At 41.9% G+C, this 27,070-nt stretch overlaps 1 protein-coding gene across 1 annotated transcript in view; it reads left to right on the plus strand.

Annotated features, from left to right (window-relative positions):
- Window positions 1–27,070, plus strand: part of SCFD2 (sec1 family domain containing 2) — a 1,876,913-nt gene that overhangs the window by 1,603,884 nt on the left and 245,959 nt on the right. Inside the window, exon 6 of the mRNA XM_086962651.1 lies at window positions 11,346–11,491. Within this exon, the coding sequence (XP_086818777.1) occupies window positions 11,346–11,491 (146 nt within the window). The remainder of the gene's footprint in view (window positions 1–11,345; window positions 11,492–27,070) is intronic.

Raw genomic sequence — 27,070 nt, forward strand, 5'->3', positions numbered from 1 at the left:
CATCATTCCCATGTCTACTGTGGAGCATCTCTGAAGACTCTTGTTAATAGTGATATTTTTCCCTCTGGATATCAGGGTGAGAAAATAGACTTACTTGGGTACTTTGAAGGTGAAATTTCTTTTAGGAGTAGATCCACTCGGGGTAAGATTTATGTTTCTGTCAATGGTCCAGCCATCTTAGGTCGTATTCATCAGTATGATCTCCATATTGTAGTAAATCCAAGGGCTGAAGAACCTGTTATGATTGTGCATGATCCTACCTTGAATGATATTTTGTTGAATTTCAAGCACATTTTCAGAGAACAGTTGGGGGAACTACAAGGGTATGTCCATAGAATTTTACTGAAAGAGGGTAGTATCCCTGTTCAACATAAAGCAAGAAGAGTGCCATGTCTGTCAGGGGCGAGGTCAAAGCTGTTTTGGAGGAAATGCTTCAGGGCAGAATTATTGAACCTGTGGAGGCATCCCCGTGGATTTCTCCAGTTGTAATTTCCCAAAAACCTGACAACAAAATCAGATTCTGTGTGGACCGTAGGTCCTTGAATAAGTGTGTAGTTGCTGATGTTTTTCCATTACCCAATATTGGGGAACTTGTCTCTACTCTTAAGGGAGCTAAATTCTTTAGCAAACTTGACCTCAAACATGCATATCACCAGATCCGTCTTGACGATGAGTCTAAACATCTGACTGCCTTCATTACTGGTGAGGGGACTTTCCAGTTTACCAGGTTACCCTTCGGACTCATATCAGCTGCTAGTGTCTTTCAGCGTATGGTTTCTGAGGTATTCAAAGGGATTGACAAAGTTGTCTACTTTCAGGATGACATCTTTATTTTTCGGTGATTCTATGGAAGAACACAATAATGTTCTTCAGAGTGTGTTGCGCAGGATTGACGAGGCTGGCCTTACTCTACGGAAAGAGAAGTGTGCATTTTTAGTTAATGAGATTGAGTACTTAGGTTTTTCTCTTTCGGCTGATGGAGTTAAACCTAAAAGAAATTTATTGGAGGCTATTGAGCTAGCTCCGTGTCCTGTAGATAAGGATCAATTGCGGTCCTTTATGGGCTTAATTGAATTTTATTCTAAATTTGTGAGAGATTTTTCCTCTAAGACTGCTCCTTTGAGGTGCTTGTTAAAGAAAGGGGTGAAATTTACTTGGACCAGTGAACAGGAGTCTTGTTTTAAATTGATCAAAAGTGAACTGGCTTCTGCTAATGTTCTCACACCTTTTGACATTATACGTTCTTCTGTTTTAATGGTTGATGCCAGTGGTATTGGCTTGGGTGCTGTCCTTCTCCAACGGCATGGTAATGAGGAAAAGACCATTGCCTTTGCTTCCAGACCTTTGACCACTTCAGAATGTAATTATTCGGTTATTGAACGGGAAGCGCTTGATGCTGTGTGGGGCATCTATTATTTCAGGACGTACTTATGGGGTACCAAATTTGTGTTGCGCTCCGATCATAAACCTTTGGTTAATATTTCATCTCCTGGTGGTACTGGAAAGGGTTCACCTAGGTTGGCCCGTTTGGCATCACGTCTACAGGACTTTCAGTTTGATGTGCAGTTTGTCCAAGGTTGGAAAAATATTCAAGCTGATTGTCTTTCCCGTCTTCCTTCTCAACCTTTGGTTTCTGTGAATCCTTTGGTCCCGCCTCAGGATGATTGTGCCATTGCTTTCACTGAAGATGTTCTTTTTCTTTGTGCTGGCTCTTTCACTTGTGATGAGTGGCAAAAAGGATGGAGTCTGATGCTGTTTTAAAGCAAGTGATTGATCTTGTCATTAAGGGGTCTAGAAGGGAGAGTGCAGTTGAGCCCTCTGTGAGACCTTTTATTAAAATTTTAGATGAATTGTCTCTTTCCAACAATTGTGTCTTGATGAGGGGTGATAGGTTTATTCCTCCCTGTTCCTTAAGAAGGAAAATACTTGATTTAGCTCACGAAGGTCACTTGGGCCAGACCCTCACTCAACGCAGGGTGAAAGAGAACTTTTGGTGGCCTTCCATTGATGCTGATGCGGTGGACTGTGTTGTGCGTTGCAGTTTTTGTAAGGAAGGCGAAAAGCGTTTGAAACTGATTGGGTCTAAAAATGTTGGCAGCATTTCTTTGGAGAACTTTCCGTGGCACACTGTTTGTCTCGATTTTATCGGCCCTATTAATGAGTTGCCTTTTAACCAGCGTTTTGCCATTGTTATTATCGATTGTTTCTCAAAATGGCTTACTGTTCATTTTGTTAAAGAGATCACTACTGATTCTACAATCAATTTTCTGAAGAGTGTGTTTTTGGATGAAGGGTTTCCTTCTGTTTTAATTACTGACAATGGCACTCAATTGATGTCTGGTAAAATGGTTTCATTTTTGAAAGATTGCGGGATTGATCATCATCGGACTAGTCTATATAACCCACAAAGCAATGGTATTTGTGAAAGAGTTAATAGGTTGGTGAAGGGTGTTATTCAGATGTCTGTTGAATTTGGTTGTTTTTCTAATGACAAGGTCCAGGAACTTGTGTGGGCTTATCGCTCAACTCCTCATAAACATGAGAGCAAATCTCCTTTTGAGTTGATGCGTGGGCGATCTCCTGTGACTAAGTTGACACCTTCGTGGTTACGGTGTCAGGACAAAGTTTCTCAGGATAAAGTCCCTTCTTTGAAGTGTTCTTCATTTGGTATTTTCCACCTGTTTCTGTTGGGGACCTTGTTAAGGTAAAGCCTGGTAGGTTCTCTAAAGGTCTTTCAAAATTTAGGGGTCCTTTTTGTGTGAAACGTGTGTTCCCCAATTTTGTTCTTCTTGATAATGGGGAGAAATGGAATTTCAGGAGGGTGGCTCTTTATCGTAAACACTCTCTTATGCCGGTGGAAAATACTTTACCTGTTTCTGATTCATTTAGCAGTGGTTATTTATTGTCATCCCAGTGTGATTTGGCTACATCTTTTCAGTCTGCTGTAAGGGAGGAGGTGGGTAGTGGTGATGCTTCTACTTCTACTTCTACTTCTACTTCTACTTGTTCTGGTTGTGACAACATTGGAGCTGCTTCCCTTAATGATGGCTCCAACCATTCTATTTCTTCTGGGATTAGTTTGAGAAGTCCTCGTTCTCATCATCCTCCTGTTTGCTTAGATGATTACATTCATTAATTGTTCTTTTTTTTTATTTCTTTCTTTTTGTTCTGAGGGAGGGAGATGTGTTGTAAATAGCTTTGTCTCTTTAGTCTGTCTTCCTTGCTTCTTATCTAGAACTTTTGTGTGTGTTCCTTGTGTCTTGGTTCTATGTAGAATTCTAGTTAATGTCAGTTGAGCCTTGGCCAGATGGTGGCCTGCTTGTTTATTCTGTACTGCGAATAAACTCTTTATTCAAGAAGATGTTCCTGCTTGTTTCATCATTGAGTGTACCACAGCCACCATGACTGATTTCTGATAGATGGTCCCTTTCCAAACTCCACCACCTCTGTCTTATCTGTATTTTGGTTCAGATAATTCAGATGCATCCACCCAATAATGTGTTTCAGACAATTGTGAAACCTCCCTGCCACTGTTCCAACTCTCGAGGATACAGATATTACTATCTGAGTGTCGTCAGCATACGAGATCAACGAGAACCCGTGTGCTTTGATCAGTTTAGCCAGCAGAGTGACGTATATGTTAAACAGGGTCGGTGATAGAGCTGACCCTTGCAGGACTCCACATGGGAGGGAGAACGCCTCAGATGTCAGGTTACCCCAACACAACCTCCATGACTGATTTCTGATAGATGGTCCCTTTCCAAACTCCACCACCTCTGTCTTATCTGTATTTTGGTTCAGATAATTCAGATGCATCCACCCAATAATGTGTTTCAGACAATTGTGAAACCTCCCTGCCACTGTTCCAACTCTCGAGGATACAGATATTACTATCTGAGTGTCGTCAGCATACGAGATCAACGAGAACCCGTGTGCTTTGATCAGTTTAGCCAGCAGAGTGACGTATATGTTAAACAGGGTCGGTGATAGAGCTGACCCTTGCAGGACTCCACATGGGAGGGAGAACGCCTCAGATGTCAGGTTACCCCAACACAACCTCTGTTCCCTAGAAGTAAGAAGCAAGGTGAGTAGGGAAGAGTTAGAGCCATCCCTTTGATTCCTAGCTCCCTCGTTCTCTGTGTTAATACTCAATGGTTCACAGTATCAAATGCTGCTGAGAGGTCCAATAGGATGAGGATGGCTCTCCCCCCACTGTCCAACTGATTGCGAATCTCCTCAGTGGCCATGGCTAGAGCTGATTCTGTGGAGTGACAATGTCTGAAACCATGTTAGGCGGAATCTAGGTGACGGTTGGATTCTAGGTAACCTGTTAACTCCTGATTTATGGATTTTTCTAGGATTTTAGCCGCCAGCGGTAGGCAGATATCGGACGGTAGTTTTTCACTTCAGTGGGATACCTTGAGGGTTTCTTCAAAATGGGCCTCATACAGGCTTTCTTCCATGAGGCAGGGAATGTGCCTGACGTACAAATGTTGTTAAGGAGTGGCTCCAGGTATGTGCAAATTCTGTCTGAGGCCATATAAAGTATGGTGAGAGGACAGAGATCACCCGGAGAGCCCGATTTAGTGGCTTGTAGCAGAATATTTACTGTCTCCTGAGTTAGCAGTGGAAAGTCGGATAGCTGGCAGGAGGAAGGCCTCCATGTGTAGTTTCTTAACTGAAGGCGTTCATGATGCTAGCACTTACCTTCCATTTTGGTTCGTCTTTTGTCTTCACGCTATAAATGCAGGTAAAAGCTAATGTGTTGCACACTTGCCGCATGTATTCAGAGTTGTTCCAAAAAGAAGTATAATACTCTAAAGTGGTTGAATTTTTCGACTTCAAAACAGTGTTTAATTTATATTGGCACCCATTTTACATATGCCAATCTGCTATAATTCTGCACTGTAAGTACCTTACCGTGAAAAAATTGAAATTTTTGAAAGTGTCTAAATTTTTTCCTCTCTTCCCCTTTGCTCTCTCGTCTAAGCGGACGTCTCTTCTAATATTATGTTTTCATTGGATTTTTTTAAAAGAGTAAACACACCATCAACAGCTAAAGACATGCAAATAATATTTAATTGAGAGTGAAAAGCTATTATTAACCATTTCCGTAAAATCAATAAGTATAATTCCTCAATCTTTACATCTGATCTAATTAATGAATCAAATGTCGAGGGTATATGCCGTATGCTGTGACCTATGGGAGAGATCACTGTAAATGTTCATAACTACTCAGATTAGTTTATGAAGGTGAGTTTACATCCATGATATGTGCAGTATAGTAAAGACGGTTTAGAGAAAATATTTGGGAGAGCAAATCCTCCCTGGCCATGGCTCTGGGACTACCTGATTTCCTTAAAATACTTGGGCGAGGAAAATTCGTTTTCAGTCAGAACTCCCAATGCTTAATTTGTGAAATATTAATTGCCAGGGCTCTAACCTGAAGGCCACTGCAGCTTGAACCACCCATCGCCCTTGTCATCACTGCCAAAGCAACTACTAACCATCTCTCTCGTATGTAAATGCTACAGCTCGGATTATTCCAGGTCCCCAAAGCTAAAGGAATGGCAGGCAGGCAGGTATTAGCATTATGTTAATGTATATTGTATTCCCAAAAAAACGTTGTTCTGCTCATCTCGAAATTTGATGAGCAGCGCCACCATGTGGTAGACTGTTTTAAGGATGGTGCTGAAAATTGGGTGCCGGTGCTGAGCACCCGAAACCAATTTAGTGCCGGCGCTGAGCACCGGAAAGCACTGGCTCAAATTAAGCACTGACTCCCACTCTTTTAAATATCACAAGCTCAGATGTAGCAGTGCTAAGTACCACCCTTATATTCTCAAAAACGTCAAGGGGTTAATACGAGTTTACAACTCTTCTGTCCTGGGAGATGAAAGTAATCCAGTACCTTCCTGTAATGTCTTTGATGATTTTATTATTTTATGTTGTTATGTTAATTGTCATGTGAAAAGATGTATGATAACCACCTGTTCAGATTGAAAACAAATAAAAAATTTTAATTAAAAAAAAAAAAATATTGAGCAAAGCAGAGGTAAAACAGAAAAAGAAAAACATATATCCTTTACAAGGGTTTTTAGCAGTTAAGGATAACATTTAGTAAAATCATCATATATTCGACAATAATTATTCTGTACATAGCAGCTTACACATCACTTAAAAAATGCCTAATAAATTCTATTTCCTGATATCATTTTGCTATCACAATATGATAATAAATGCCCCTAATTCAACATATCCTGCCAGAATTGTTGTCATTCATAAAGTGCCCTGTGCAAAAAGTGCGGAGTGCAAAGTGCTACCATATTGTACCAACACGATATTCCACAAGACCAGCTTAACTGGCCTCTACTATCAGTATACAAAAGGTGTCTTGTGCTAAAGTGCGTGGATATAAAATAAGCCCCATTACTACAAGGAAATAGAAGGCATACAGTGCAAACCTACGGACACATCTTCAAATTGACGTATTATTACTATAAAAATATTATGCGGAGGCTAAAAGTTCAATGTTGTTATGATACTTCCAATTTTTAATAAACTTTCTCGTGGATCCTACACTTTTGGCATAGGCCTCTTCAACATTTTTGGTCCAACTTATCTTATTCCCCCATTTAAAGCAAGATGGTATCTCCATATACCTCCAATTTTGTAATATTAGAGAGCGGGCCACCAAAGTACAGATTGCCATATAGGATTCTTCTGACCTAGACAAATCGCTTCTCTTCTTTGAAATGCCAAAGAGCGCGATCTCAGCTTCGGGTTCAATTACCTTGTCAATATCCCAACTGATTGCGGAGAAAATTTCACGCCAATAGTTGCCCAGTTTGGGACATGTATAAAAAGTATGCAGCCAATCTCCCCCTCCAGGCGTTGGTATCTAAAACATCTATTTTCTACTCCCGAAGAGCACTTATTTAATGCTTTGAGAGTTAGATAAGCCAGCCAGCGTGATATAAAAGACATTCTCTTGAAATTGGCTGCACGAAGAGTCTTGCCACCCAACTGGGCAATCCGTTCCCATTCCTGTTTTGAGAAGGAGCAGTTGGTTTCCTGAGATATTTTAGCCAACATTTCATCAACTAAGGGAGATTCTACACCCTTTCTCAGAAACTTGTAGCAGTTACCTATTCCTGTTAATCCTATTTTATATAGAGCAGTGGCCAGGGGTTTTGAGATAGATTATATTTATTTATGAAATTCATAATATGAAGAAATTCCAGAAATCCAGATTTTAATTTATTGTAAGTTCTGGCCATAATTTACTGCCAGGTAATAGGTCTCTGTACAACAAAGAATGAAGCCAGATTACCAAAGCCTAAATCTTTCCACTTTTGAAGTTTGTTTAACTGAATCTGAAGCCCCAAACTCTTACACTCCTTCAATTTCAAGTAATGAAACCCACTGCCCCCTCCCTGCTTAAAGATTGCAGTCTGAAAAGCAAAGTCCCGAATAGTCTTGTACCTGTTTTTTTGTTGGTAATTTTGCTGTTTTTAAAAAGATCAGAACTTGAGATCCACCCTCCTGAATCATCTTTTCATAGAAAAAGATGTCAAATAGACCATTGGACCTCAGTGGACGTGCTGTGAGGTCCATTATTGCTGCCATATAGTACATACACATATTTGGTAGAGCTAAGCCCCCTTGCATAGTTTCCAACGGGAGTATACTCAATTTTACCCTAAAGCATTTTTTGTTCCAAACAAATCCCTTGATCAAGGAATCAAGCTCTCTAAAATACTTGGAATTAATTCTTAGCGGTACATTAAAAAAAAGAAAGATCATTAACGGAAGGATCAGCATTTTTACTAAGGCAACCCAGCCAATTAAATTCAATGGCAATAGTGTCTATCTATCCAGCAAATGTTTAATTTAAATTAACATTGTATCATAATTCAGACTAAATAGTTGTTCGTACTGGTTGGAGACATAGACACCCAGGTATCTAATTGTTTTTTTTTTAAGAGCTTGAGTTTTCAAGTTTTCAGGTAGAAAATTACAGTCCGAGTTCATCACTAATACCTCGGTTTTACTCTGATTGATTCTATATCCACCAATCAGTTCGAATCTACTAAATTCGCCTATTGCTTGATCTAGGTTTGGTCTATCAGGATGTAAATATAAAATAATATCGTTGGCGAATAGTTTAATTTTAGCCATTCCTGGTATGGGTGGCTTAATATCAGGGTTTCCGCGTAACCTTATTGCAAGGGGCTCAATAAAGAATGTAAATAGGATTGGGAACATCGGGCACCCTTGCCTGGTACCTCTATTTATATTTACTGTCCCTATTGAGTTAGAGTTGACCATCACCCTTGCTTGTGCATTGTGATAGATGTTTTTTTAAGATGTTTACTATCCCCTCAGGAAACCCAAATTTTAATAAGCTGATAAATAAAGCTTCCCAATTAATCAAGCCGAAAGCCTTTTACAGCGTCGACCATTGAAATGAAAGTTGGAATTTTATTATTGGTTACATAATCTAATGCCTGAATTAAGTACCCGGTATTTGAGGCCATCGATCTTCCCTGGACAAAGCCGGATTGGTCGACATGAATTCATTCCTGGGCAATCGGGGAGAAACGCTGGGCCCAAATTTTCATAAGGATTTTTAAATCAGTATTGAGGAGGCTGATTGGCCTATACAAATTGACTTCTTTATCGTCCTTCCCCTTTTAAACAAAGCTGATTATGATGGATTCCTTAAAACTAGGAGGGACCTGTTCTCCCAGTCTAACAGCATTTTTTAACTAAATCAATTATGAAATACGAAATATAAAAAAATGTAACGGGGAAGGATTAACCAGGTGCAATCACATGACACCTTTAACGTAAGTGGGGAAGAGAGATAGCTGGAATGTGTGGGGAAGCAGGGGCCTCACCTCTTGGGGGGGTGTGGTTGGGGGGAGGAGAAGGGTTGGGCGTGGTTAAAAAGTTCAGGTGTAAAATGAGTAGAAGCAGAGGTGTATTGGTTAAGAATACAGAAAAGTACAAGTGCATGATCAGGCTTGAAAATAAAGGGGAAGAACAATGATTAGTAGGTGTTGTATTCAATCTGTGAATGTTAATGGGATACTAAATAAATCCAAGTATGGGGCACTAATAAGATGGCTAATCTCCTTTGCCCCACAGGTCCTGTTTTTCCAAGAAACTCATTTGAAAACACATTTTCCTAAATTGTATCTTCCTAGATATTTTTCACATGTGTTTTTTGCCTCTGCTGGGCTAGCTAAAAGAGGGGTGGCAATATATTTTAGCCGTAATCTCCCCTGGGAGTTCAGGCAAATTAAGAGTGACCCGCATGGTCGATGGATCTGGGTAGAGGCTAGGCTGAATGGAACGCTGCTAAACTTTATACATTATTATGGTCCAATAGTCGATGATACTACCCCTTTACTTAGGATTACTGAGCTACCTAGAGGAATCCCGGGGAAAATTGTGATTGGTGGAGATTTAAATTTTATTCAAGAATTGAAGCAAGATACCTCAAATAAGAGCAAAAACGAGCTGAAACCTCAGACTAAGAAAGTTTTAGTAGCTCTAAAACAAGAGCATTTATTAGTAGCCCAATGGCGGATCTGCAATCCCCTGGTGGCCGAGTTTACTTGTTACTCCAAGCAATTTCATACAGCCTCCCGGATCGACTTTATCCTTAGCTCACGCTCTCTAAAGGTATTAGGCACCTCTATAGGGACTAATCCTTTCTCTGGTTGAAGTTAAAGTTGAGATCGAGGGGGGAGTTAAAGCTCAGTCCAGGTGGCAGATGGACCGGCTGCTCCTCCAAGATTCTATACGGGTGGCTTCAACAAGGGAATGGATAAAGGAGTTTTTTAATCGGAATGAGGGCACAGCGGAAATCTTTTCAGTCTGGGGAGGCTTTAAGGCAGCTATAAGAGGCCATATGATAGCAAGGTCTGCCGCACAGACGAGAGAGAGGCGAGAGAAGATCAACAAGCTTAAGTTGGATATGTCTAAGGCTTCAGCTTCTATTCTGCCTCAGGGGGGACAGATATAGCCCTACAATTGGAAAGGGCGAAAGCTGTCTTAAAGGAATTTTTCTTAATCGAGGGGATTAATAGCTCTAAGCCCTACCAGCAAAAGACATATGAAGGGATTCAAATGGTGGGGAAAATGTTAGCGGGGCAGACAAAAGCCAAACAGGAGAATTCTACAATTATGGAGATTATGAATCCCAAAACATAAAATATAGTTAGAGATAAGGATGACAAAGCCCGAGTATTTTTAGAACATTACTCTCAGTTGTACTCAACGGAATATGAGGTAGAGATGGAACATATTTATAGATATTTCGATGAAGTCCATCTCCCTACGGTATCTACCTTATCGGCAGATAAACTTGAGGGTGAAATTTCAGATTTAGAAATCCGGGATACAGTAAAATTGATTGCTGGGGCAAAAGCATGTGGAGCTGATGGGCTCCCAATTGAATTTTAGAAATCTTTTGCAAAGGAATTGACTCCATTCTTGTCTAAACTATTTAAAAACAAATACATTATCAATGTTTTTCAAAATGTATTTTTAGAAAGACACTTCATTTTTATATCTTGCTAATTCACATTACAGAAAATTAAACACATTTGCTAATGTTGACCTGGCACTACACCCAGCAACAGTCACAATTTAGTCATTTACCAGAGGTGTTGCAGTGTTAGAGACACCTAAAGCAAACATTCTATTTAATTTAAGTTGCAATTTTTCTAAAGTGCAACTTATTAGGTATTTTTGTGACTCCTGTGTGGTTGATGTGTAAGCTTTAGGAGTTAGAGCAATAATTCTTATGCCAAATACTTAAATGTTTTGCTTTGTGTTTACTTTTTGTTTCTGCCATTATCTACTGATGATGCGTAATATGGATTTGTTGGAACACCTCAAATTTGAGACCCAGTGCTCTGAGTTTAATTTGTAAACTAATAGGTCCCGGGCCCAAAGTTTTGCTCAGTAGACCATGGTCGGTGCTAGGAATAATGGAAGCTCCGATTATCAAGGACGCTTAGTCTTGATTTCACCCCTTTCATTCATCACCAGACACTCCATGCCCCTTTATCTTACTCCTGCTGTTTTTTCTCATTCTTGCTTTCTCCGTTTGTCACTGTTTTTCCATCTTTCGCTTCCTCTTTCATTCCACCTATTGGGTTTTCCCTCGCTTGATCAGGGAATAAGTTTTAGGAGATACAAAATAAGTATCTTCCCCAAACATGAGTGGTGAACCCTATGGGCAGCCATGGGCTCAAAATAATCACTGCTATTGCCAGTAGTGACTGGTAATTCTCTCTGACCTGTTGACATCATTTCTTTTTTTTCAGGTTGTGAATCCTCTCCGGATTTGACATTCCAGAAGGCTAACACTGCTGTTGATGGCATCTTCAAAACACTGAGAGAAATCACAAGAGCTCGAATGCATATGAAACAATTCAATTCTGTATATGTTCCTGGAAGCAACACTAACCCGGTAAGCATATGCCAATCCCACTGCCACCATGCAAAGCTAATAATATTAGATAATTATCCAGCCATTGAAAGGTTTATTAAGAAACACAATTGTCTAGATTAAAATCAAATACATGTTCACTGTTTCCATACATTTATTTTTAGAACTCCTCCATTTTTTTAAAAATTCATTCTGCAAAATTAAAGGCATTCATTAATATTGACTTGCCACTCTGAACAGCAATATTTTTGCTGGACCTCCTGTCCGGGTGGGCCTCAGCTAGGCCTACCAGTGCTAGGGGTTCGCCCTTCTCTGCACAAAGTCCTCAGACCAATAGGATAGAAGTTGGCACGGAAACTGGAATATAAAACAAAGTTTTATTAACCTCATGAGGTGGAACAACATTCACACAACACCCTTCGGGAGTGTATGAAGTAGCACACTGAACAGAAGGAGCATTTTCCTTTTATACCCACCCAGGGGCTCAAAAGAAGGCGGTACAAGAAAAGAAGAGAAGGGTTACATACATAAATGGTCATGCAGGAATGCACAGTCAACAGTATGGAGGAGCTAGCACCTCGCTGACTTCGGTAAGAATAACCTGACATTTACAGACTAGAACAGGTGTATGGACAGTCACAGTCTCCTCTGCTCTTGTGCAGAGTAGCAGAGTCTAAATATAGTCTGTCTATGAGCAGAGTGCAAGAGCAAACAACAGCAAGGAAGGACAGAGCACATGGTGAGCACATGGCAGACAAGATGGCTGCAGAATACAAGATGGTTTCAGCTAAATGCTAACCCTGACCACTGCCAATTTACAATAGACACCCCTTTTAGCATTAGCTGAAGACATTTGTTCATTTGGGATAATCTAGGTTCACATCTTGTACATCTATTTTCATCATTTCAGTGACTTCTTTATTTAGCATACGTTGGACTCTAATCTCTGCAATATTTCCCTTGGCAGGTGTACAGGCAGTAATGCAAACAGAGCAAAGCATTGGACCACATTGTATACATACACAGCATGTAAATAGTATCATGAGTATTACACATAAGATGGTCAATAGCTTCCAGCCCCAAGTGGCAAAGAGTGTCCAGAACCAACTTGTAAAAGTTGTGCCAGTCTCTGGATGAATTTCAGCAGTAATCTTATGTAGTTTAGAAATTGCATCAAACACTGAAGGTGAGTGGTCAGGAATGTAGACGCAGCAACTACTACCGATGATGCGACTTGCACCACCTCGATCAGCCAAAATTACATCCTAAACCATACGATTTTGGAGTGCTACAATCATCGCAACTTGCAGCTCTTATGTAATGTTCCCAAGTGCCATAGCTGTCTGATTTGTAACCGCTTCTACAACACAAGTCAATCGTCTTATCTTTCTACTGTTTAATGCTGCACCCACAAAGAAAAACAAGCCCAAATTGAAATCAACGTATTGTTGCAAGGTGGTGTCAGTCTGGTCCACCTCATCAGTACTTATTGTCTTCTTATATCTGTTCTCAGAGATATCGTTGTACAATTTGAAGTCTCTATGATATGATGCAGGTGCCAGAAACACAGGGGGCAACAGAAAGGACACATAGCATACTCCAGACCATCCAACAGATAGTTGGTAATATCCCTTGTTACCGCAGACAAAGTATGTATTATGTGAGGATATGAAACTGCTATTATTGGCACCTTCAATTGTCAGAACCACAGTACACTCACTTCTCCCCACTGGAATTCTCCCAACACTACTTTCTTTAGCTCTGGTAACAGAAATTACAAATGGTCCATTATTCTTAATAGTTCTCATATTTCGGAAAACATATGGCGTGGAAATATTCTCAGGTCGATACTCTTCCCATTCCCATTTACTCCCTTCAGCTCGTGGATAACCTTCTTCATCTGGATAACAAACTTTATTGAGATGATAATTAATCCGTCCTACTGTCATCCTTGAAATGTTTGCTTTATCAGAAGCAAACAAAAGCACAAACCAAGCTTGGAAAGAACCATTATGTGAGAAAGGAAGAGGAATAAAAGGTGTTCCTCGCTTCTTCTGGTGAGCAGGTATCATCCCACACACCCAACAGTCGGTAGTATTCGTGGCATTGTGAGTGTGATGCAGCATCTGAATAAACATGTTGTTCAAGTAGGATTGTCAAAGCTTCTGCTCATGGTATGGAAGCGTAAGGTAATGATGTTCAACTGGTACTCGGGTAGTGGCGATCAGCAGCTGCCGAGCAGGAGCCATTTTCTCAACAAACCAGGTTGTCACTTCTACAGCCACCATAGCAACAACAAATCCTACAGCACAAATGGTCTTTTTACTACAGATCTTAGCAACAGTTGATCTCCCTGCAGACATAATCACTTCGTTGTTGAATCAATCATTGGAGCTCTAAAGTCCTGGGCAGCTGTTGGTTTCTTCACCAAGGGTCAAGACGGGTGTCACTATGTAGGACTGATCCCCTCCCCCCTTGCCACATCAGCGCTCCGTTTCACCAACCCAGGACGGTAGCTCAACCAGTCTTTTTCAACAATGCAACTCTTTCCGTGGTCTCAGTTGGTATTGCGATACTTCAGGGATCGTGTGGTCCGGGAAGGCTTCCTCAGATTCGTCAGGTGATATGGCTTGGTTTTTCTCCGTATCCAGAATCTCTCGATGGTCAGTCAACACAGCAGGTACCACCAAAGTAGGCGACACTCGCTTACAGTGAGTGCTGTGGATCCAGTTCTTCCTGTTCGTCACTCGAACCGCTGTCCTCGTAGCCAGGAGCACTTGTTCTGGTCCTCGCTACCTGGGTTCCAAGCTGTTCAACCTCTCGAAGACTTTGACCATCACGTGGTCATCGGGCCGGAGTTCATGGGCCTCACCTGTGGATCTGTCAGGAAGAGCTTCTCGAACCTGTTGATGAATAGAAATCAAACTGTCATTCAACTGCGATAAGTAGTCACTCATCAGAACACATGGTACATCATGTATGGGGCGTGGCTTAGGAACTCCCCAAATGTTCATTGGTCTCCCAAATACCACTTCATGTGGTGTAAGCCCAGATTGTGAATGTGGCACCGATCTAATGGACAACAATGCCAAGGGTAACGCATCAGGCCATTTCAAACATGTGGTAGCCAGTATTTTTGCTAGTTTCAGCTTCAAAGTAGCATTATACCTTTCCACTAGACCTGCTGATTGCAGGTGGAAGACTGTATGGAACTTCTGTTTGATCCCTAATTCTTTCGGGACATACTCAACAACTTGCCCAATAAAATGAGGTCCATTGTCACTCCACAAAAGTTTGCAAACACCAAATCTAGGGAAGAATTCCTTTAAAAACACCTTTGCTGTGGTGAGAGCAGTATTATCCTTTGTAGGGTATGCCTCTATCCATTTACTGAAGGCACATACCACCACTAGAACATACTTCAAGTTGTTGCAGCGTTCATGTTGGATGTAATTCATTTGCAAAACTTCAAAAGGTGCAGTTTGTGTAGCAAACCCTCTTGTAAGAGTTTGTGTCCCTTTACCAGGATTATACTGCCAGCAGATCAAACAGGACTGTACTGTCTTTTTAGCAGTGCCGGCAATTTCTGGATACTTGCGTAAGCAATTTCATTATTGCAGATGCTCCAACATGTGCCGGCCCATGTGCCATCTGAACCATAGGCTGTAAATAGGCTATAGGCAGTTTCCACTTATCCATCTCTTTGTTTCGCCAACAGCCCTCATCATCCAACAGTCCTTCTTTATACTATTGCTCAAGTTCTTCCACAGAAGCAGACCTCTGTATGTCTAGTACTTCTTGTCTAGCATCATGCCAATGTTCAGCTTGTGACTTCACTACATACATAGAAGTAGTGCTTCGCTACATCACAGTTTCGCGAGCTACGCAATCTGCAAAGGCATTGCCTTGCCCTGTCTTGTCAGTCACTTTCTTGTGTGCACTACACTTAACAATAGCTATTTTCTTTGGGTATGTTAGCGCAGTCAGGAGATTATGCACTAGTTCTGCATGCATTATCTGCATCCTGTGGGATGTAAGAAAGCCTCTTTCCTTCCAAAGTAGGCCAAAATCATGGGCCACTCCAAAAGCATAGTGGCTATCTGTATAAATGTTCACACACAATTAAGTGCTAAGTTCACACGCTCGTGTCAGAGCTATTAGCTCAGCTGCTTGAGCTGACTTCTGTGGTATACGAGCTGTCTCCACTACTGTCTTAAAGTGTCGTAATTGCATTTGCAGCTGAGGTCGCGCCATCTGGTAACTTCAAACAAGACCCATCAACCCAGAGTTCCCCATCTACTTCTGAAAGGGGTGTGTCTTGCAAATCAACGCGACTCTTTGTCTGTTCCTCAGTAAGGCATATACAATCATGAGACTCTTGTGACTGAGGCTGAGTCGCTGGGTTTAAAGTCGCACACTTCTTCAGAGTAATATGAGGGGCCAAGAGTGTCAATTCGTATCCTGTATAGCGGGCACTAGTCAAATGTTGTGGTCTAGTCTGTTTCAAAAGGGCATCCACTGCATGGGGTACTAGCACCAACCATTTATGTGGCAAAACTATCCCTTCACTCTGACGTATGGACACAGCTGCTGCTGCAACTGAACGGAAACACCCAGGTAATGCACGAGCAACAGGATCAAGAACAGCTGAAAAATATGCACAGGGACGCTGCTTATCATTGTGTGTCTGTACTAAAACTGACAATGCACACCCATCTGTTCTCATGAACATAAAGTGTAAAAGCCTTCGTGTAATCTGGAGTGCCTAACACTGATGCTGAGCAAAGGGTTTGACAAAACTGATGAAAAGCATTCTGACATTCAGTTGTCCATGGAAGGGGCATTGGAGTGTCTTTGGTCAAAAGCGCTAACAAGGGTTTTTACAATGTGTGAAAAACCTAATATCCATTGCCTACAAAAAGAAGTAAGACCAATGAATGCATGGACATCTTTCTGAGTAGAAGGCACTGGTGTATCTAAAATTGCTTGAATGCGATCTGATGTAAGTGCACGCCCCTCCTTAGACAGAAGGTGACCTAAGTAGGTAACCTTCAGTTTACAATATTGTAATTTCTTCCGTGACTCTTTGTGATGGTGTGAAGCAAGAAAAGAAAGCAAGGACAAAGTAAATTTTTCACACTGTTCTGGGGTATCGGCTGCCAACAAAATGTCATCGACATATTGTATGAGAGCCACTTCTTCAGGCAAAGTGAAAGAATCAAGTTGTCTTTTCAAAGTTGGCTGTAAATACTAGGACTCTCAGTGTACCCTTGAGGAATTCTACAAAATCTGTACGATCAATTATTCAAAGTGAAGCCGAACAAATAACGGCCATCAGGATGAATAGGAATCGAAAAGAAAGCATTCTTCAGGTCAATCACAGTGGATGTAGTTGCTGTCGGAGGAACTAAGGTAAGAAGTGTTGTTATGTCAGAAACCATGGGGTATTGCGGTACTACAATCTTGTTAACTTCTCGTAGACCAATGGTGAATCTGTAAATCCTAGTGTCAGTGTCTTTTTTCAAAATGGGAAAAATAGGACTGTTGCAAATGTTATGAGGAACTTCTTCCACAACCCCCACTTCAATTAAATTATGGACAATGCGTACAAGTGCTTCTTCACCTTCCTGAGAAATTTTGTATTGAGGCAAGCGTGGTAATGAAGCGCCCTCCTTGACACTAATATGTACTGGTGGAATAACCATTTGCCCTACATCAGTGTCTGACGTAGCCCACAAAGCACTAGGGTGTGAAGCTAATGCAATGTCCTCTTTAACAAGACAAGATCTCTCAATCACGGGGTAGTTGTCATTCAAGATAACACGTACACTTTCTGGAGAACATCGAATCGTAGCCCTGAAATACTTGAGCATATCAAGACCCACAATATTGTCCAGTGTGTTCGGAGAAAGCAAAAATGGACATGGAGCAGTGAATTTGTCAACATGAAATGCAAGTGGTTGTGACAGTGGGCTAAGGGAAGGTGTTCCATCGAAACCTATCGATGTAATGGTTAAGCCAGAAAGGGGAGCCCTTGGAACCAATTGTTTAGATAAGGCGCTACGAGTAGCTCCTGTACCAACCAGAAACTGATCAGTAAAACCCAAAACATGTGATGTAACATAGGGACCCTTCTGATCTACTGGAACTTCAACTGAATCCTTACCCCATCCTATGCAGTCCTATGCATAAGCAGAATCTTTCAAATCAGACGGCAAATAATCAGACATTTGATATTGGTTCCGTCTATCAAAAGTGTTAAACCCATCTTGTCCACGTGTATTAGCATCAAACCTAGCACAATCACCTCTAGGCCCTGAATATCCTGAACAATTTCTCATTTGTCCCCGTCCACGTGGATACTGCTGAGCACGCAATGCCGGACAATCAGCAGCCCAATGTCCAAATTGCCTACAGTACGCACACTGGTCAGAAGACAACGATGAACGAGCATAAGGAGGAAAAGAAGGACCAGAAGACCCACGTCCACCTCTATCATTACCTCTAGAAGGCGGACCATAAGCTTGAGCCAACATAACCTTCGTTTTTAACTCCTTAGTCTTCTTATTCTCATTACCCTTTGCTTCTAATTCCTGACGTTCGTAATATTGAACCGTAGTCAAAAGAGAAACCGGAGAAGCGGTAGTCCATGAACTCTCACAGGCCTTAAGGTGACTAGCTTGCTTGGCAGCAAGTTGGCGACATATTTATCGACAAACAGATGCCTGCCTGTGTCATCTGTCAATGACTGACCACTAAAATCATGGAATGCCTCCTCAAAACGTGTAAAGAAGTCAGAAACTGATCCGTCTGCCTATTGCTTACAAGACGCTAATACAGTCCAGTCTATCTCTTTAGGGGGAATAATCCTTTTTAACTTAACTAATATAGCTGCGGGAAGATCTAAAATTAACTGACATGGTTTCTGTGCGGGTTCCCTGTTTATGTCCATTTGTTCTAATTCTTTCCATAACGCCCCAAAAGTCGCACGATCATCAACTTTACGAACAGTTCTCCACATGCCAGGGGGTAATATCAATCCAAAGAGCATGTCGATATCGGGCAGAGTCATAGTACAAGAGCTAATGGCTCCCTCAACTTCCTCATAAAAAGCGGCTGGATTTTTCAGCGGATCAGGCAATGCAGTTTTAAGAGCCATAACATCTGCTCTATTCCAAGGAGTGTACACCCAATTATAAATAAAATAACCCTTTGCGTCAGTAGAATCCTTATTATCATCCGTACCTGTTCCTCTAGGAGGGACATACAGAGGTGCAGCTTCCCTCATAGGTCTCACATGAACTACTACATTCTTATCTGTTTCGGAAGTAGAAGCCTGTGTCACGCTGGTCTGGGATGTTTGTGCAGCGGCGTCAGCTGCCTTTTTCTCTTCTCACAAACGGACTGCTTCAGTACGTAATTTAACCAAGCGTCTGATTGAGTCAGCCACCTGAGAAAAGACAAACAGACCATCACACATTTGCTTACAGTCATTTGCTACATCATCGGGCTCTAACTCCTCAGAATGTTTCCTAAACCGCTCAAGGACCTCTACGGCAAATACCTCTGTAAAATATATATGTGCTCCCTTTCCTGACAACTTTTCATGTGATCTATAAGTTCAGAAGCAGGCGCAGTACTACGAACGGCTTTACGGGCAGCTGATCTAAGCTCAGACGCACGCTCAGCCGACAACATAGAATGAGTCTCCCGTGCTTTCTCCTGCTCTGTAGAAGAGTCTTCATCTGACTCATGAGGAGCAGAAGGAAGAGTATACGGAGGTGGAGAACGATCTAACAACAAGAAATCATCTTGCGGTTTATTAAGGATAAGATAGAGGGGCCGCCGAACAGTGCATTGGCCAGTTACCTGTAAATGACGCTCCCAATCCTCCTCTCTCTCTTTTAGTTCTTTCATTTCTTTATTTTTCAACTCTAATGCTTTCGCATAAATATTCTTTCATTGTTTCTATTCAATCAAGGCTGGCTCACGCTTCATTCGTTCATGCACTTCTTTCTCCCACATTCGTGTACACAGTCAAACATATCTTGCCTAGTCTTTCGCTTAAACATACATTGTTCCACATACTGAATTTTTCATGAATCAAATGACCCATGTAATGTAAATGTAAATGTAAAATAGTTTTTATAAAGCGCATTCTATCGCTCCAAGGAGCATCTTGGCGCTGTAGTCCGTAGCCTAGAATGGTGGGCCGGAAACACTACTCACATCAATTTCATAATCCCTGAGAGACATTTAGAGCCTAGACTAGCTGTTTGCTAATTGTGTCTGGTAAATTAAAAATCCAGGTCTTCAGGGCTTTCCTGAATTCGATCTCAGTGGGGATTTGCCGTAGGCTTTGTGGGAGTTTATTCCAGGCCTTGGTACCAAAAACGGCCAGACATTTTCCTCCTATGGTGGCTAATCTAAATCTGGGGACTGTCAGAAGACACATATCTGATGACCTCAGGTTCCGAACTGGTATGTATGGCTTGAACCGTGAGAGCAGATATTTAGGCCCTTTTTTGTGGTACGCTCTAAAGGTAATTACCAGTATCTTAAAAAGCACTCGCTTATGTATGGGGAGCCAGTGTAGCTGTTTTAGGGCAGCAGAGGCAGAAGATCTCCTAGGAAGATTAAGCACCAGGCGTGCAGCAGCATTTTGGACAACCTGCAGCCTATGCAGGGTAGCTCTATTCACTCCTGCATATATGCTATTGCAGTAGTCCAAGCGTGATGAAATTAATGCCACTGCAACTGTCTTCCTTGCTTCTAAAGGGAGAAAGTAAAAAAACTTTCGAAGTCCACGGATGATGTTGAAACAAGATCCTGCCACTGCAACCACTTGCTGTTTAAAACAGAGTTTTTCATCAAATCTGACTCCCAGATTACGTGCGGATAGTACTGTTTTTGGCGGAATTTCCTCATTTGGGGGCCACCACATCTGGGGGGAGAACAGATTTTGGGAACCCACAGGGAGAATTTCAGTCTTGCCCGTGTTGCATTTCAGATGGTTAGCCTTCATCCAATTGAAGGTTGCAGTGAGGCAATTTCCAAGATTCTCCTCAGCTCTTTTGGACTTGCTGTCTAATACTAAGATGAGCTGAGTATCATCTGCGTATGATACTGTATTGATGTTAAATGATGTTATTAGCTCAACTAAAGGTGTCATATATAGATTAAACAGCACCGGGCTGAGCCTTGATCCCTGGGGTACACCTGTGGGATTTGACTTTTTAGCTGATAGATACTGTCCGAGAGCAGTAATCTGTTTCCTATCCACAAGGAGATTTTCCATCCATGCCAAGGCCGTGCCCCCTATGCCCACCGTAGCTAAACGGTTGATCAGTATCTCATGCGAGATCGTGTCGAAGGCCGCCGACAGATCCAGGAGAACTAGGACAGCCCTGTCCCCCTGATCCATGGCGGCCCTCAGTGTCTCAGTTGTGTAAAGGAGAGCTGATTCCGTTGAGTGGGAGGCTCTAAAACCCTATTGGTTATGGTGTAAAAGATCCTCATCCTCCAGAAATTTGGTCAGTTGTTTATTTACAACTGCCTCGGTGAGCTTAAAGAGGAATGGTAGTAATGAAATTGGCCGTAGGTTTGATAGAGTGGTGGGATCAGCCAGCGCTTTCTTCTGCAGAGGTTTAACCGCCGCTAACCTCCATTCCTGAGGGATTGTGGCTGATGCAAGGGAGGAATTTATTATGTTATTAATAATCGGGTTCACTAGATCAATCAAAGAATGTAGTACCTTGGGGGGGCACGGATCAAAAAGAGACCCGGATCTTTCGGTCAAGATTGCCTGACGGCTGTCTTCCAAACTAATTGGAAGAAACTCATTCAACTCCGCCCTTCTGGTATCTGGGTCTAATGTTCCCTTTTTATATCCCATCAATGGTATAGGGAAAGCTTTTGTGAGCTCCTGGACCTTTGCCTCAAAATAGTTCGCAATGGAGTCCCATAGGGTCTGAGAGGGGGGGATGTCTTGCTTGGTAATCTTTGGATTTAGGAAGTCATCCACTATTTTAAAGATCTCCTTCTGCTTATTTTCTGCCGACGAAATTGCCTCAGAGAAGAATGTTTTTTTGGCGTCTTTAATCTGCACATGATATTGATTTCTTGCTTCTTTATAAATTTGTCGTTCTTCTATTGTGTATGAGCGTCTCCACTTCCTCTCCAATAGTCTAACCTCCGCACGCTTCTCTCTAAGAGATTGTGAGAACCAGAGTGCTATTTTTTTCTTTTTCTTAGACAAGTTCTTTAATCCCTTAGTACTAATTAATTCTAGACTAGCCGTGATCCAATGATTAAAGGTCTCATTGTCTACCTCAGTGTCACCCGTCAGGGTGGGTTTGCCCTGTTTCATTAGATCCTGAAAGTCCGGGTCCTGACTAATTTTACTCCAATCGTGTTTATTTTGGGAAGATACTATTCGCTGCCTTTTGTTCGCTGGTTCCTTTGCTATAGTTAGTTCCAAAGGAATAAGCATATGATCGGTCCATATCTGAGGGCATGGTTTATTTGCCTTAAGGGTCATTAGATTCGTACAAATACAGTCTAGAATATGTCCAGCTTCATGAGTAGGGTCTCTGTTTAATAACGATAGCCCCCACATATTAAGAAGTTCTAGAAACTCCCTGGTATTAGGGTCAGTATTCGTGTCCAAATGGAAGTTTATATCACCCAAAATAGTAAAGTTAGCGTATTTAGGGATGATGTTACTGAATGCTTCGGTAAAACTCTCCAGAAACTCCTTATGAGAACCGGGAGGGCGATATATCAGAGCTCCAGAAAAGATATTAGATTCATGTGTATGGAGGCAGAAGCCTAGACACTCTGCTCCTTTTACATCAGGGAGGTCAAAGGTGGTACACTTTATGGAATCTCGTGTACAATAGCAATTCCTCCTCCTTGTTTGATTTGCCTATCAGAGCGTTGGATATGATACCCCTGTGGTAAGGCATTGACCACATCGGGGGTACACCAGTCCTTCAGCCACGTTTCCTTGACGAAGAGCCAGTCAAAGTCATTCTCTTCAATCATATCGTGGATATGTGCGGCGTGTTTGCACATGGATCTAGCATTGATTAAGCCTCCCTTCATAGTTTTGGAAAGTCGGGGTATGGTTTTACAGTTTTCAGGGATTGTAAGCGGGCCGCAGTAACTACAGCAAAGCGGACCATAACAGTCAGCTACATTTATAATATTTAGACATCTCTCATTAGGAATGTTTAATGAGAGTAACTCCTCTCTAGTATATGAGGTTACTGACATATTTTGACCAGGGGGGGGCCCTGTGCCCGGCCGCAGCACGGACGGGCACAGACGGGCTTACCTCTGGCGCACCTCCGGAGCGATTGCAATACAATAAAGGTCTCAAGTTTAAAAGAGGACCACCCGGCTCAAGCCTCAGGCGAAATCGTGCAGTAATCTCGAGAAATGAGCCCCTGCCTTGATTTTATACAGGTGACTCACCCAAGATGGCCGCCGTAATCACTTCCACCCGAGTCCCTGGAATCCCAGCCCTAAAATCGGCCGGAAACTCTGGGGGGAGGCAGCGTTAGCTAGGTAGGTATAACTAAAGTGCCAATGTAATTTTTAAAAATAGAATCTACACCCTTAAATCGGTGAGATAGCAGCGTCGCAATTCAGATCGGCGCGCTAGTGCTGGGGGGGGGGGGGGAGCGGACACACAGGGCAAGTGCTAGCAGTACAATAAAGGTCTCAAGTTTAAAAGAGGACCGCCCGGCTCAAGCCTCAGGCGAAATCGTGCAGTAATCTCTACATTCATGCAGCTGACCTAATTAGCGGTAGCGGGTACAGGGCAGACTGAGGAACAGCATAGGTCAACGTAACTCAGGATCCTTACTAGTATATTTATTCCATAACGTGCTGTGCATTATAGAAGAAATACCATACTTAATATACATGTCCCTATTAGGCGCCCCCTCCGGGGGGGGAGGGGGAGGGAGGCGGTTGTGTTTCATCAAGTCTCAAACTGGTACCACTACCCGTCGCACCTTGCTGCGATCTCAGAAAAAAGGAAATTTAAGGAAACTTGTTATGATAACATTTAATTTACATTGTGTCATTTTTATTGAAACGTTTTCATTTTAATATGGAAAACATTTTAAAGTGTTGTTTTAATTCTGTTTATTTATTCGAGTGCTTGTGGATACACAGTATTTTTTGTTTTTCCGCCTGGTGCGTACACGAATAAATCAGAAGGTTTTTCGACGCGTGAGCTGGCCACATACAGTTGTCCATGTGAGAAGCACGGATTCTCCAAATCTAGTCCACACACTTGCAGCGATTGTCCTTGTGCTTTGTTGATGGTCATAGCAAAAGGGAGTCACACCGGAAACTGTAAACGTTCAGTATTGGAAAGATTATGAGGGGCAGGGGGGCCGATATTTAACAAATTTTTCTTTTTTTCTTTTTTTTTGCCAGAAACCTTTGCGGGAGTGTAGTCAACAACTTAACATTTTTTAAAATTTTTGTTTTGCCAGAAACCTTCGCGGGAGTGTGCTCAACAACTTCCCAAAGTTTCATGCCGATCGGATGAATGGTGTAGTAATGCATAAAGGACAAACAAACATACTTTCGTTTTTATATATATATATATATATAGATTACTTAAAAAATAAGCTTTGTTGTACATGCCACACATAGTGATATGCAGCTTAAAACATTAAGTAGTCTAGTGGGTGTTTAAAAAATATATAATATATTTATTGTGCCAAACCGCTTGAATCATAATTTTGATGTCATACGTACCACAGAGCCATACAAGTGCGTTCTAAAAATGTATTTGTAGATACATCTGTGTTAGCTTCCTTCATTATTATCAGACACAAATATAGTAAATATCGGGTAGAAAGCTTTAACAAGAAAAGAAGTTGCTGCAAAATACCTATTTCAACTTTGGGAATCTTATCCATGGTAAGATCAGCTGTATCTTGTGTGGAAAAATCTCATACTTGCTGATATTTAATAAACCCTCCCCTTGGTAATGTAAACACAACTTGAATATCATTACATTGTGCAGCACACCACTGTAAAATATTTGGCCTATATGTACTAACTTGAGTAGAACCCAAGAATGACATACAATATTGTGATAGATGCTAGATACTGACGACTCACTCAAATAGGGCACATCTATTATATTTCTTGGTCCAAACATCTTAAGCCCAGCCTGCCATATCTGCAGCCTGTCCTTAATACCACAAATGGAATCCATTTGCAATAATTTGAGTCTGAAAACCTTAAGATGCACATGTGGCTTTAGACTCCAAACATTTCTGTTATATGGTTGGTGCTCCCTGCCAGACACACAATAAATTAAGGTGTATATTAGTTTCCTCGTATCAGCCCTGAAATATACTAAAAAGTCAGGTAGTGCCCATCCTTCATTCAGAATCAGTAATTTCATAAATTTTATGTGCCTTCTTATAGTCCCATATAAAACTACTGATTGCAGAACTGAACTATTGAAAAATACATTAGGGAAAAGTAATGGGTTGAGCAAAACAAATATTAAAACCTGAAAAGGATAGTAATTGTAATTATATTTATATAATGCTTACTACCCCTGACAAGGTGTCAAAGCGCTTTCGGCGAGTAGCATGCTACTCTGGAACGCAAAAGGAGTAGTGGTGAATTAGTATAGGGAAATATGAGTTAATTTGAGCAGTGAACATGTGAGTGTGTGTAGAAAACCACGAGGAGCCAATATAGGAGAGATAAGTATAAGGAGACTTTATTTAACTTTTCTTGGAATATAACATAAGTTCTGGCGTAACAGTCTTTCCTTGCTTCAGGATAGAGATCAATGTAGGGCGTTCTGGATCCCTTCTTCTTTCTCGAGGTCAGTGAGTACAGCCGTCATGAAGGGTGAAACAATAAAGAAAGAAAAAAAATGGTGGTCACGCTTGTATTCTGGGTACACAACTCAAAGGGGATAGGGTGTGAGGGAGTGACACCGGGACCGTCACCATGGGCAGTGAAACGTGCATTGGGGTTCTTTAGCGCGTTTTTAAACCCGTCCCTCCTTCTCAGGGGGTCTAGCGCCCGCTTCCCCTTTCCTCCACCACCCCCGGATTCGGGCCCGTACCTCAGGAAGCCACACTCCTACTGGAGTGTGGCTGGTGTGCTGGCGATACCGGATGGGGTCCGGCTCCCTTCCACTGGTGTTGGGATGGTTCATGGCGTCGGGATGGTTCCTGGCATCGGAAGGGTTCCTGGAGTCGGATGCTGGTCCCTCCGCGTTGGTCTCTCTTACGGGATTCGTGCAGGGGTGTCCTTCCTACGGTTCGGTTCCTGCTCCGCTGGACATTAGGCAGCCTTGGTTCCAGAAGTAAGCGACCCTCTGCCGGGCCGCCGGGCCGCCAGATCGCTTATTAGGCGTTTTTCTTCTTCATACGGTCTTCCGATTGGGTCATGTGATCCAGTCACATGGACGGGAGAAGCTGCTGTGTTAAACGGACTGCTACAGTCCGGACTTGCTAGATGCCACAGTGACTGTAAGTAAAAAACAGGGGAGATGTAAGGGGGCATTAAATCACAGTTCTCTTCCTCCTCAAGGGCAGGGTCAGACACTCCGCAACAGTGTGTTAGTTGGATTGAATAAGATAATGGAGGGAGAGAAGAGGGAAGAGTCTGGAAAGTGTTATTTGGGATATCATAGTAGTAAGATAAAGTTTAGGATGAGTAAAAAGGAGGGATGGAAGAGGGAAAAGCCTCTAGAAAGGGATTAGGGAGATCATAGTAATAAAATAAGGTTTGGTATGAGCCATAGAAACAATACATGAGGGAAGAATTTAGAAAGGGTTGTTTGGGGGATACGAGTAGTAAAATTAGGTTTGGGGTGAGCCAGGAAGGATAGATGGGGAAGATTTTAGGTAGAAAAGGTTATTTTGGAGATCATAGTAGTCGAATGAGGTTTGGGATGAGCCAGAGAGTGGAGGTAAAGGATATATTGAGAGCGGTATAGGGTGAGACAGAGTAGGGCTATGAAGAGAGTAAAAGTTATTTTTCTTCTTTCTTCTACAGTAGAAGTAATAAACACATAGATAGATGACTACATAGAAAGGGCAAACACACAAAAGGAGGATAGCTGTTCCTAAAGAAAAGAGTGAAGGGAACAGTTGGAATATACTGAGGTCAGGGAGATCTTCCTTATCCGGAGATAGAGCCCTCACACACCCAGGTGGGTGTAATGCTTCATCATAGGGCTGTGCTCCCTGTGGAGCCGGCGCTGCAATGCCACGGGCCCTACAAGAGAGCTCTTTATTAGAGATCTTCTCTTTTTGCCATTATGAGTGAGGGAATGTGAATGTGGGGTAGTGCATGTAGTGAAATGTGTTTTTAAACTACATAAGAAGTACAGTTTGGTTTTAATAAGTGGATCCCCTTGGCAGGGCTAAAAACGAAAATTTGGGTGCTGTTATCAGGATATTATAATCCGTAACAGCCTCACAGTGTATCTACAGTGGTCAACATGTTTCACTCCTGAATGGTCCAGAAGTGAATGTTGTGGTGAAAGGCGATCGTCTGTAAAGGAGGAGGAACTAACAGGACAAAGTTTGTGTAGGG

The sequence above is a fragment of the Lissotriton vulgaris genome, chromosome 3_1, assembly GCF_964263255.1.
Source record: "Lissotriton vulgaris chromosome 3_1, aLisVul1.2, whole genome shotgun sequence".
Lineage (NCBI taxonomy): Eukaryota > Metazoa > Chordata > Amphibia > Caudata > Salamandridae > Lissotriton > Lissotriton vulgaris.